We start from the raw sequence: 13,162 nt of genomic DNA on the forward strand, positions 1-13,162 counted from the left end.
CGTATAAAATACTACACGGTCTAGCTCCATCCTATCTTGCCGATTGTATTGTACCATATGTCCCGGCAAGAAATCTGCGTTCAAAGGACTCCGGCTTATTAGTGATTCCCAAAGCCCAAAAAAAGTCTGCGGGCTATAGAGCATTTTCCGTTCGGGCTCCAGTACTCTGGAATGCCCTCCCGGTAACAGTTCGAGATGCCACCTCAGTAGAAGCATTTAAGTCTCACCTTAAAACTCATTTGTATACTCTAGCCTTTAAATAGACTCCCTTTTTAGACCAGTTGATCTGCCGTTTCTTTTCTTTTTCTTCTATGTCCCACTCTCCCGTGTGGAGGGGGTCCGGTCCGATCCGGTGGCCATGTACTGCTCGCCTGTGTATCGGCTGGGGACATCTCTGCGCTGCTGGTCCGCCTACGCTTGGGATGGTTTCCTGCTGGCTCCGCTGTGAACGGGACTCTCGCTGCTGTGTCTTGGATCCTCTTTGGACTGGACTCTCGCGACTGTGTTGTATCCATTGTGGATTGAACTTTCACAGTATCATGTTAGACCCGCTCGACATCCATTGCTTTCCTCCTCTCCAAGGTTCTCATAGTCATCATTGTCACCGATGTCCCACTTGGTGTGAGTTTTCCTTGCCCTTATGTGGGCCTACCGAGGATGTCGTGGTGGTTTGTGCAGCCCTTTGAGACACTAGTGATTTAGGTCTATATAAGTAAACATTGATTGATTTATTGATTGAATAACAGGTGTTGGAATGTACAACATAATAACAGGTGTTGGAATGTACAACATAATAACAGGTGTTGGAATGTACAACATAATAACAGGTGTTGGAATGTACAACATAATAACACCTGTTGGAATGTACAACATAATAACAGGTGTTGGAATGTACAACATAATAACACCTGTTGGAATGTACAACATAATAACAGGTGTTGGAATGTACAACATAATAACAGGTGTTGGAATGTACAACATAATAACACCTGTTGGAATGTACAACATAATAACAGGTGTTGGAATGTACACCATAATAACACCTGTTGGAATGTACAACATAATAACACCTGTTGGAATGTACAACATAATAACACCTGTTGGAATGTACAACATAATAACAGGTGTTGCAATGTACAACATAATAACACCTGTTGGAATGTACAACATAATAACACCTGTTGGAATGTACAACATAATAACAGGTGTTGGAATGTACAACATAATAACACCTGTTGGAATGTACAACATAATAACAGGTGTTGGAATGTACAACATAATAACAGGTGTTGGAATGTACAACATAATAACACCTGTTGGAATGTACAACATAATAACAGGTGTTGGAATGTACAACATAATAACACCTGTTGGAATGTACAACATAATAACACCTGTTGGAATGTACAACATAATAACACCTGTTGGAATGTACAACATAATAACAGGTGTTGCAATGTACAACATAATAACACCTGTTGGAATGTACAACATAATAACACCTGTTGGAATGTACAACATAATAACAGGTGTTGGAATGTACAACATAATAACACCTGTTGGAATGTACAACATAATAACAGGTGTTGGAATGTACAACATAATAACAGGTGTTGGAATGTACAACATAATAACACCTGTTGGAATGTACAACATAATAACAGGTGTTGGAATGTACACCATAATAACACCTGTTGGAATGTACAACATAATAACACCTGTTGGAATGTACAACATAATAACACCTGTTGGAATGTACAACATAATAACAGGTGTTGCAATGTACAACATAATAACACCTGTTGGAATGTACAACATAATAACACCTGTTGGAATGTACAACATAATAACAGGTGTTGGAATGTACAACATAATAACACCTGTTGGAATGTACAACATAATAACAGGTGTTGGAATGTACAACATAATAACAGGTGTTGGAATGTACAACATAATAACACCTGTTGGAATGTACAACATAATAACAGGTGTTGGAATGTACAACATAATAACAGGTGTTGGAATGTACAACATAATAACAGGTGTTGGAATGTACAACATAATAACAGGTGTTGGAATGTACAACATAATAACAGGTGTTGGAATGTACAACATAATAACAGGTGTTGGAATGTACAACATAATAACACCTGTTGGAATGTACAACATAATAACAGGTGTTGGAATGTACAACATAATAACAGGTGTTGGAATGTACAACATAATAACAGGTGTTGGAATGTACAACATAATAACAGGTGTTGGAATGTACAACATAATAACAGGTGTTGGGATGTACAACATAATAACAGGTGTTGGAATGTACAACATAATAACAGGTGTTGGAATGTACAACATAATAACACCTGTTGGAATGTACAACATAATAACAGGTGTTGGAATGTACAACATAATAACAGGTGTTAGAATGTACAACATAATAACAGGTGTTGGAATGTACAACATAATAACAGGTGTTGGGATGTACAACATAATAACAGGTGTTGGGATGTACAACATAATAACAGGTGTTGGAATGTACAACATAATAACACCTGTTGGAATGTACAACATAATAACAGGTGTTGGAATGTACAACATAATAACAGGTGTTGGAATGTACAACATAATAACAGGTGTTGGAATGTACAACATAATAACAGGTGTTGGAATGTACAACATAATAACAGGTGTTGGAATGTACAACATAATAACAGGTGTTGGAATGTACAACATAATAACACCTGTTGGAATGTACAACATAATAACAGGTGTTGGAATGTACAACATAATAACAGGTGTTGGAATGTACAACATAATAACAGGTGTTGGAATGTACAACATAATAACAGGTGTTGGAATGTACAACATAATAACAGGTGTTGGAATGTACAACATAATAACACCTGTTGGAATGTACAACATAATAACAGGTGTTGGAATGTACAACATAATAACAGGTGTTGGAATGTACAACATAATAACACCTGTTGGAATGTACAACATAATAACAGGTGTTGGAATGTACAACATAATAACAGGTGTTGGAATGTACAACATAATAACAGGTGTTGGAATGTACAACATAATAACAGGTGTTGGAATGTACAACATAATAACAGGTGTTGGAATGTACAACATAATAACAGGTGTTGGAATGTACAACATAATAACACCTGTTGGAATGTACAACATAATAACAGGTGTTGGAATGTACAACATAATAACAGGTGTTGGAATGTACAACATAATAACAGGTGTTGGAATGTACAACATAATAACAGGTGTTGGAATGTACAACATAATAACAGGTGTTGGGATGTACAACATAATAACAGGTGTTGGAATGTACAACATAATAACAGGTGTTGGAATGTACAACATAATAACACCTGTTGGAATGTACAACATAATAACAGGTGTTGGAATGTACAACATAATAACAGGTGTTAGAATGTACAACATAATAACAGGTGTTGGAATGTACAACATAATAACAGGTGTTGGGATGTACAACATAATAACAGGTGTTGGGATGTACAACATAATAACAGGTGTTGGAATGTACAACATAATAACACCTGTTGGAATGTACAACATAATAACAGGTGTTGGAATGTACAACATAATAACAGGTGTTGGAATGTACAACATAATAACAGGTGTTGGAATGTACAACATAATAACAGGTGTTGGAATGTACAACATAATAACAGGTGTTGGAATGTACAACATAATAACAGGTGTTGGAATGTACAACATAATAACACCTGTTGGAATGTACAACATAATAACAGGTGTTGGAATGTACAACATAATAACAGGTGTTGGAATGTACAACATAATAACAGGTGTTGGAATGTACAACATAATAACAGGTGTTGGAATGTACAACATAATAACAGGTGTTGGAATGTACAACATAATAACAGCTGTTGGAATGTACAACATAATAACAGGTGTTGGAATGGCATCAAATACAATATCAAATTGTTTGGGAGTCACAGGTATCTTAAAATGGTTGAGAAATTCTTGGTAATTAAAAAGTTGACCTTCCTTATTGAAAAGCTGACTCACTAAAATAATGTTATTGTTAAACCAATTGTTGAGGAAAAGAGATTTCCTTTTGTAACATCTGTATGTCTTTATTGTTCCAGATGAAATATTTGGTAGGTGAAAGATGGTGCTTGTATAAAAGAGAGCATGCTAGAAGGGCTTGTTTGTGGAAGTTTGAGAGTGCAACAGGAATCCTGTCAATGTTAGAATTACACAATAGCAAAAATGTTAGGCCTCCAAGGTTAGAGAATACATGATGAGAAATAAAGTTCCAAATTGAGGTAGGGTCTTTCAAGTAGTGTCTTATCCAATTAATTTTAAAGGTGTTGTTTAGTGTAGTGAAGTCAAGAAAGTTTAGACCACCCTGATTGTAATTGTTCATTATAACAGATTTATTAATATAATGAATTGTGTTTTTCCAAATAAAGTCAACCAGTATTAGTAAATAGCTGCATACGTAAGCCTGGAGATACTTTCTGCTTTGGAAAGAAAGGTTCTGCCTTCTAACGATTTTCTGCTGCCTTCCGTTTACCCCGGAAGCTGGGAATGACGTCACAGCCGAGCGGACGAAGAGGTAGCTCTATATAAGATATTGCCTGCTGTCACTGTTACCATGCTTTTATAACCTGTAATATTTATTTGAACAACAATGTGACATAAAAGAATGTCTTGTTTTTCAAAAATAAATTCAAAGTATATCAAACAAAGCTTTAATGTTGGGGTTCAGTGGCGCCCCCGTGCGACATTCATTGCAATGACAAGAGTGAAAGTGCTAGAAATTGTAGCGATATTACTGCCTGATTCCACATGTTTTTATTGTTGTTCCTTTTTACTCCTAGATAATCTATGTTCATACAAAACATTAATAAAACATTCAAACATCACAGAACGTGATTTCACACGAACTCTGACATAAAACCAATTGTAAGTCCAGGAAGTGACGTACTCTTCACGCATGCGCGGATCGATCGTTTCGTGAATATATATCCATTTTTAAAAAGTGTGAAACATTTGCTCTCATAAACAAAAGTGTCTTTCTTGAAGTGAAATCCAAATTCTAACATTGTGCTAATGATTTGAATTTATTAATTCAATCTAGGAAGATTGTAAAAAATAAAAAAAGACCTTATTATATTTACTGAAATGATTTATGTTGATCATTTATTTATATATATTTTATTTTAATCTTATTCGAAGGGTCTCTCATATTTACTTTTACTTTCTTTAACGGGTTTTGTTTGTAAGAGGATTGGATTTAATGTGATGTTTTTTTTATATTGCTGAGTAAAATATTGAAAAAACATTGACTCATTGTCACACCTATGGATCATGTTTTGTTTTGTCATGTTATGTTTTTGATTTTGGACAATCAGTCACGTTTTGCACTTCCCGGTTTTGTTTGTTTCCATGCCAACCTCATGAGTTTTCACCTGTCACATCCCTGTTCTCAGCCTCACACCTGTTTTCACTAATAGTCACAGCTATTTAAGTCACTCTTTTTCTTGTCTTCGTCCTGGGATCTTCACACTCACACGCACCCTACCCATGCTGTCCAAACCTTTACGCCCTGTCCACAGTTCCATGCCGAGTAAGTTTATATATTTATGCCACAGTGCACTCTTTTGTTTCATGTCTTTAGTCTTGCCATCGTGCTGTTTAAGTTTATAGTTAAATTTTCTTTCATGCCCTTGAGCAGGTGTTTTTGTTTCACGTTTGTACTGTTTAGCCAAGTTTCTTCCTCTTTGTGAGCGCCCTTAGTTTGATTATTTTTGATTAGAGTGTTTGAATAAAAACATGTACCTGAATTCACGCCTGGCTCGTCCTGTAATCCCGCTGCGTCGAAGGAGCACACTCAATCCATGTCAAGGCCTGACACTCATATTGTATTGAAAGTACCTTAATGTGTCTAAACATTGTTTATGTGTGTTTAATTGTTCAATAACAAAATAAAATAAATACTCAGAAGTAGAACTGGTTAGCAAATAAACTCTTATTTTAACAAAAATAATGTTGAAGTCATATTACATGACATTATATAAATATGTATATTAAATATAATTTGAATAGTTGGCAAGTAAACAAAATGCATTTGCCATACCTAATTGTATTATATCAATTATAACTCAACCCCACACTTTATAACATGTATTCACACTTTGTTGTGTGAAAATATTTTACACAAACTTACATTCAATTATAGTAATCATTATAATATAATAAGATATATAACAATGTGTGTTCTGGATCTAAATTAATTCATGGAAAATAAATTGATAAACAATCTTTTTTACCTGGAAACTTATCTCTTTAAGTGTGCAAATAAAGTCTTACGTATTACTTGTATTACATTTGAATAAAACCTTATTGAGCATATTAACAAGATTCTGTTAGAAAATGTGCTGAGTATGAAAAATGTCATTTTGAATTTGCGTACAGGATGTAGAATGACGATGATCTCGACCCACCATAAAACAAAACAGGAAGATTGGAGCATGTGGAAGGAAGTTATGACTGTTATAATTTTCCACCACAAGGGAGCGATGTTGGTGTCAATATCAATGACTAGTCATGATCAGACCCCGACCTAAAGACCTACTGAAAGCCACTACTAGCCACCACGCAGTCTGATAGTTTATATATCAATGATGAAATATTAACATTGCAACACATGCTAATACAGCCTTTTTAGTTTACTAAATTGCAATTTAAATTTCCCGGGTGTTTTTTCTTGAAAACGTCGCGTAATGATGACGTGTACGCTTGACGTCACAGACTGTTAGGAAATATGAGCGCTGCACACACACACACACACACACACACACACACAGCTAAAAGTCGTCTGCTTTAATCGCATAATTACACAGTATTTTGGAGAACTGTGTTGTTGAATCTTTTGCAATGTGTTCAATTGATAATGGAGAAGTCAAAGTAGAAAAATGGAGTTGGGAAGCTTTAGCTTTTAGCCACACAAACACACGGTGATTCCTTGTTTAAAATTCACAGAGGTGAAACTTTACTATGGATCACAGCGAACATGGATCCCGACCGAATGTCAACCAGCAGGTTTCGGTGAGAAAATTGTGGTAAAAAGTCTCTTCTTAGGTCAGCTTGTGCCGCCCATAAAGCAGCCGTCGACTTCCCTGAGACACTGGCGTCAACACACCCGTGAACACACACATCTGACTATCAGGTACTGTTAAACTCACTAAAACACTAGCAACACAATAGAAAGATGAGGGATTTTCCAGAATTATCCAAGTAAATGTGTTTAAAAACATCTGAATCCGTCCCAATGCAATCGCGTTTTATTTTTTTAAATTGTTTTTTTTTTCTTGTCCGTCGCTATCAATATCCTCAAACACAAATCTTTCATCCTCGCTCAAACTAATGGGGAAATTGTCGTTTTCTCGGTCCGAATAGCTGTTTTTGTTGGAGGCTCCCATTAAAATCAATGTGAGGATGTGAGGAGCCATCAACATGTGACGTCATCGTCTGCGACTTCCGGTAGTGGCAAGGCTTTTCTGTTAGCAAGCAAAAGTTGCGAACTTTATCGTGGATGTTCTCTACTAAATCCTTTCAGCAAAAATATGGCAATATCGCAAAATGATCAAGTATGACACATCGTTTAGATAAGAAAATCTCATTTCAGTAGGCCTTTAAATATAAATATAAATATAAATATATATATATATATATAATCCTCCATATTGGCAGCCATAGTGATTCATTTATTCAGCAGAGCAATACAACTTGGATCTGACAAAAAAGTAAACACAAATGCTGTCTTCCTCGCTGATAAAACAGGATAGCAACATTCATCTGCTAGCTCAGGATCGCCCCCACTTCTCAGTGTGCCGAGTTGGAGTACTACAAGAGGCACTCTAATACAGTGCTTAAATCTGTATTTTGATAATGATGATGATGATGATGATGTATCTGTGCAAGTGAACAAATGGATCCACAAGGGACAACAACCCTTTCCACAGACTACACACACATAGTAAACATCAATCTTAGAAGCCCAGAACAATATATTTGAAGAAGACTTTAGAGTTGAAAGTGAAGATGTGAGGTGAAATAAGTACAAATGCAGCAATAAAAACAAGCAACTCCACTCACGATGGCTCTAAAGTTCAGTGATGTGTTGCTAACTTCAGCCTTTTTCTTCTTTGTTGATGTTTTGCTGTAGTTAACATCCATGATGTAACAATGCTGCTCATCTACCAGAGTCCACATTTTGTTAAATATTTTATTCATTCATACTTTTAATTGGATAATAACATCAATAAAAATACATAGGAAGAAAATGTGTGAAAAAAAACCCAAAGTGAAAATAAAGATGTCCTCTCTTTAACAATGAGAAAATCAAATAAATTAGTAGCTACATACATGATATTCAATACATGCACACAACTTAAAAAGTAACTCCAGGATAACATATAACAGTAGAAGATGAGAAGCACTACATACAACATCAAATATACATTCATATTAAAGGGGGACATTATCACAATTTCAGAAGAGTTAAAACCAACAAAAATCAGTTCCCAGTGGCTTATTTTATTTTTCAAATTTTTTTTCAAAATTTTACCAATCATGGAATATCCCAAAAAAAGGTTTAAAAGTGCCTGATTTTCGCTATCTGTAAATCCACCGTCCATTTTCCTGTGACGTCACATAGTGATGCCAATACAATCAAACTTGGCGGATAGACCAGCAAGATATAGCGACATTAGCTCGGATTCAGATTCGGATTTCAGCGGCTTAAGCGATTCAACAGATTACGCATGTATTGAAACGGATGGTTGGAGTGTGGAGGCAGATAGCGAAAACAAAATTGAAGAAGAAACTGAAGCTTTTGAGTGAATAGCTATTGAAGCTATTCGGCGATCGCCTTCTAACCAAAGATTGCATCTTTTGACCACTGGAGCAACTTAAATCCGTCGATTGGTAAGTGTTTGTTTGGCATTAAATGTGGGTGGAGGGAAAGGCTGGATGCAAATATAGCCACAAATGTAGATACAGCTAGCCTAAATAGCATGTTAGCATCGATTAGCTGGCAGTCATGCCGCGACCAAATATGTCTGATTAGCACATAAGTCAATAACATCAACAAAACTCACCGTTGTGATTTCATTGACTTTATCGTTGGAAATGCATCTGCTTTGAGTGTTGCAGGATATCCACACATCTCTGTGCCATGTCTGTCATAGCATCGCCGGTAAAATGTGCAGAACAAACGAGGGACTTTCGCATCTTTTGACAATGGTGCAACTTGAATCTGTCGATTGGTATGTGTTTGTTTGGCCTTAAATTTGGGTGGAGAGAAAGGCTGGATGCAAATATAGGTGCAAATGAGGCACAGCGATGCGATATGTACCTACAGCTAGCCTAAATAGCATGTTAGCATCGATTAGCATTCCGTTCTTATCGATGCACATTCCAACTTGAATCCATCCCTGATCGTGTTGTTACACCCTCCGACAACCCACCGACGAGGCATGATGTCTCCAAGGTACGGAAAACAGTCGAAAAAACGAAAAATAACAGAGCTGACTTGACTTGTGTGTTTAATGTGTTTAAGGAAATGGCGGATTGCTTCCCATTGTGATGTCACGGGTGAAAGATCATCGCTCCGACAGCGAATAATTGAAAGGTCTTTAAATCGCCAAATTCGCCCTTTTAGAGTTTGGAAATCGGTTAAAAAAACGTGGTCTTTTTTCTGCAACATCAAGGTATATATTGACGCTTACATAGGTCTGGTGATAATGTTCCCCTTTAAACATGCTGTGTTATTAGAGTACATTTGGCACAATCACTGTTTAAGTGTTTTTAAATCTCTGCAGCTTCCATGACTGTTACACACTTGTGTTTACTGACCTGATACTTATACCTGAACATTTTAGCACACACAGTGCAACTAAACGGGTTCTCTCCAGTGTGTGTTCTCATGTGTGGTGTCATGTATTGCTTTCTGGAGAAACTCTTCTTACAAACAGAGCAAGTAAAAGGTTTCTCTCCAGTATGTGTTCTCATGTGTGTGGTCATGACAAGCTTTGTGGAGAAACTCTTCTTACAAACAGAGCAAGTAAAAGGTTTCTCTCCAGTGTGTGTTCTCATGTGTGTGGTCATTTCAAACTTTGTGGAGAAACTCTTCTTACAAACAGAGCAAGTAAAAGGTTTCTCTCCGGTATGTATCCTCATGTGTCTTGTATAAATACTCTTCTGTCTAAATGATTTCCCACATTGAGAGCAGTCAAAGTGTTTGTTGTTAGTGTGATGTCTCGTATCACCTTTAGAGTCATTTTTACTCTCCAAAGGTTGTTGGATGTGATCACTGTGATCAGAAGAGTCTGACATCGTGTGGTCCATGTCTGACAGTGGAGCAAAGATGCTGTCTGGTTCTGACTTTATATCTTCACAATGCTCTCCATCAGCTTCTGTGATGTGTTGACTTACAAGCTCCGCCCCTCTGTTCTCCTCACTTTGACTGTGATGAAGCTGTAAGGACTGAGCTTCATCTTCATCATTATCCTCCACCAACCTTTGAAGCTGCTTCCACAGTTCCTCCTCTTCTTCTTTAATGTGGGAGGGGGCCTGTAGCTCCTTCTGTCCCACACTGGAGCTCCACTCCTGCTGCTTAGAGGGAATCTCTTCATGACTCTCTGCTGACACCTGCTGGACGTCTGCAGAACATAAAACACAAATGAGGTGTTACTGTATAGAAGTTTGCAGTATTCAAACTATTCAAATGTGAGTTAGGCCAAACAGACAGTGATGGGCAAGCGACCTGGAAAATGTATTAAGCTAAGCTACAAGTTACTCTCCATTAAATGTAGCTAAGCTATCCTCAGAGAATTGTAGCAAGCTACACTACACGCTACACTGCAAAAGTAGCTTGCCACATCAAAGCTACATTTAAAGGGGAACATTATCAGCAGACCTATGTAAGCGTCAATATATATATTGATGTTGCAGAAAAAAGACCATATATTTTTTTAACCGATTTCCAAACTCTAAATGGGTGAATTTTGGCGAATGAAACGCCTTTCTGTTTATCCCTCTCTGAGCGACGACGTCAGAATGTGACGTCACATCGGTGCTCAACGCCATTTTTCCCTACCACATCACACGCATCGAGTCAAATCAGCTCTGTTATTTTCCGTTTTTTCGACTGTTTTCCGGTACCTTGGAGACATCATGCCTCGTCGGTGTGTTGTCGGAGGGTGTAACAACACAATCAGGGACAGATTCAAATTGATTTACGTAGAATGTGCATCGATTAGCACGGCATGCTAATCAATGCTAACATGCTATTTAGGCTAGCTGTGTGTACATATTGCAGCATTACGCCTCATTTGTAGCTATATTTACATCCAGCCTTACGATTCCTTCCACATTTAATGCCAAACAAACACTTAGCAATCGACGGGTTTAAGTTACTCCAGTGTCAAGATTAGCGAAAGTCCCTCGTTTGGTTTCTACCGGCGATGCTACGACAGAGATGGCACAGAGATGACAAGAATGTCTGGATATCCTGCGACATTCAAAGCAGATGGATTCCCAACGATAAAGTCAACAAAATCACAAAGGTGAGTTTTGTTGATGTTATTGACTTATGTGCTAATCAGACATATTTGGTCGCGGCATGACTGCCAGCTAATCGATGCTAACATGCTATTTAGGCTACTTGTATGTACATTTGAAACTATATTTACATCCAGCGTTTCCTTCCACCCACATTTAATGCGAAACAAACACTTACCAATCGATGGATTTAAGTTGGTCCAGTGTCAATGCCAAAGTCCTGATCTGTTGTTCTGCACATTTTACCGGCGATGCTAACGCAGAAATGCATGGCCGAATAGCGTCAATAGCTATTCGTTCAATAGCTTCAGTTTCTTCTTCAATTTTGTTTTCGCTATCTGCCTCCATACTCCAGCCATCTATTTTAATTAATGCGTAATCTGTTGAATTGCTTAAGCCGCTAAAATCCGAGTCTGAATCCGAGCTAATATCGCTATATCTTGCTGTGCTATTCGCCATTGTTTGTATGGGAATCGCTATGTGACGTCACAGGAAAATGGACAGTGGCTTAAGCAAATAGCGAAAATCAAGCACTTTAAAGCTTTTTTTAGAGATATTCCGGGACGGGTAAACATTTGAAAAAAACTTCGAAAAATAAAATAAGACACTGGGAACTGATTTCTATTGGTTTTAACCCTTCTGAAATTGTGATAATGTTCCCCTTTAACAGCATTTCTATCTATTGGCCCACATGTATAATATCAGTGTTAATGTAACTGAGAGTGTACACATGGACCCAGTGAGAGAACTACATGTCTTCAACTCATCACTGAGCTTGTTCCACCATTTAACTCCTAAAACTGAAATACATTTGCATTTTATATTCCTTCTTACTTTACCTTTTTCAAAAATCAATGTCCCCCGTAAATTATAGTTTTTTTTCTTCTTAATTAAAATAACCTAATAATACAAGCTGGAAGACTGTTGCTTTACTTGAAATATAATTTCCAAGGTTTTTAAAAAAACAATATATGAACATTTTGACACAGTAGAACTCATAAATAATAGATTTGTATGTCCATAGTAGCACGCGTTGTGTATTATTCTGACGACCCTTGTTTGAAGTTGAATAATTGGGTCTATATTTGTTTTATAAACATTTCTCCAAACTTCAACACAATCTGTTAAATATGGAAAAGTAATAGAATAATACAACATATGCAGACATGTCTTATTCAGCATGTTTTACATTATAAAGAGTAGCAATGGATTTGGATATGTTTCCCTTTACCGTATTTTTCGGATTTTAAATCGCTCCGGGGAATAAATCGCACCGGCCGAAAATGCATAATAAAGAAGGAAAAAAAACATATAGGTCGCACTAAAGTATAAGTCGCATTTTTGGGGGAATTTTTTTTGCTAAAACCCAACACCAAGAATAGACATTTGAAAGGCAATTTGAAATAAATTACAGAATAGTGAACATTAAGCCGAATAAGTGTATGTTTTTTGACGCATAAATAACCAACTCAGAAGGTGCCACCTATGTTAACGTAACATATTATGCTAAGAGTCATTA

The 13,162-nt window shown here is 36.9% G+C and overlaps 1 protein-coding gene across 1 annotated transcript in view; it reads right to left on the minus strand.

Annotated features, from left to right (window-relative positions):
• Window positions 1–8,291: 8,291 nt before the first annotated feature.
• The window catches only part of LOC133546531 (zinc finger protein 33A-like), a 25,227-nt gene continuing 20,356 nt past the window's right edge, over window positions 8,292–13,162 (minus strand). The window contains exon 5 of the mRNA XM_061892299.1: window positions 8,292–10,742. Coding sequence (XP_061748283.1) covers window positions 9,889–10,742 — 854 coding nt within the window. The 3' untranslated portion in view covers window positions 8,292–9,888. The remainder of the gene's footprint in view (window positions 10,743–13,162) is intronic.

Source organism: Nerophis ophidion, unplaced genomic scaffold (assembly GCF_033978795.1).
Source record: "Nerophis ophidion isolate RoL-2023_Sa unplaced genomic scaffold, RoL_Noph_v1.0 HiC_scaffold_31, whole genome shotgun sequence".
Taxonomy (NCBI): Eukaryota; Metazoa; Chordata; class Actinopteri; order Syngnathiformes; family Syngnathidae; genus Nerophis; species Nerophis ophidion.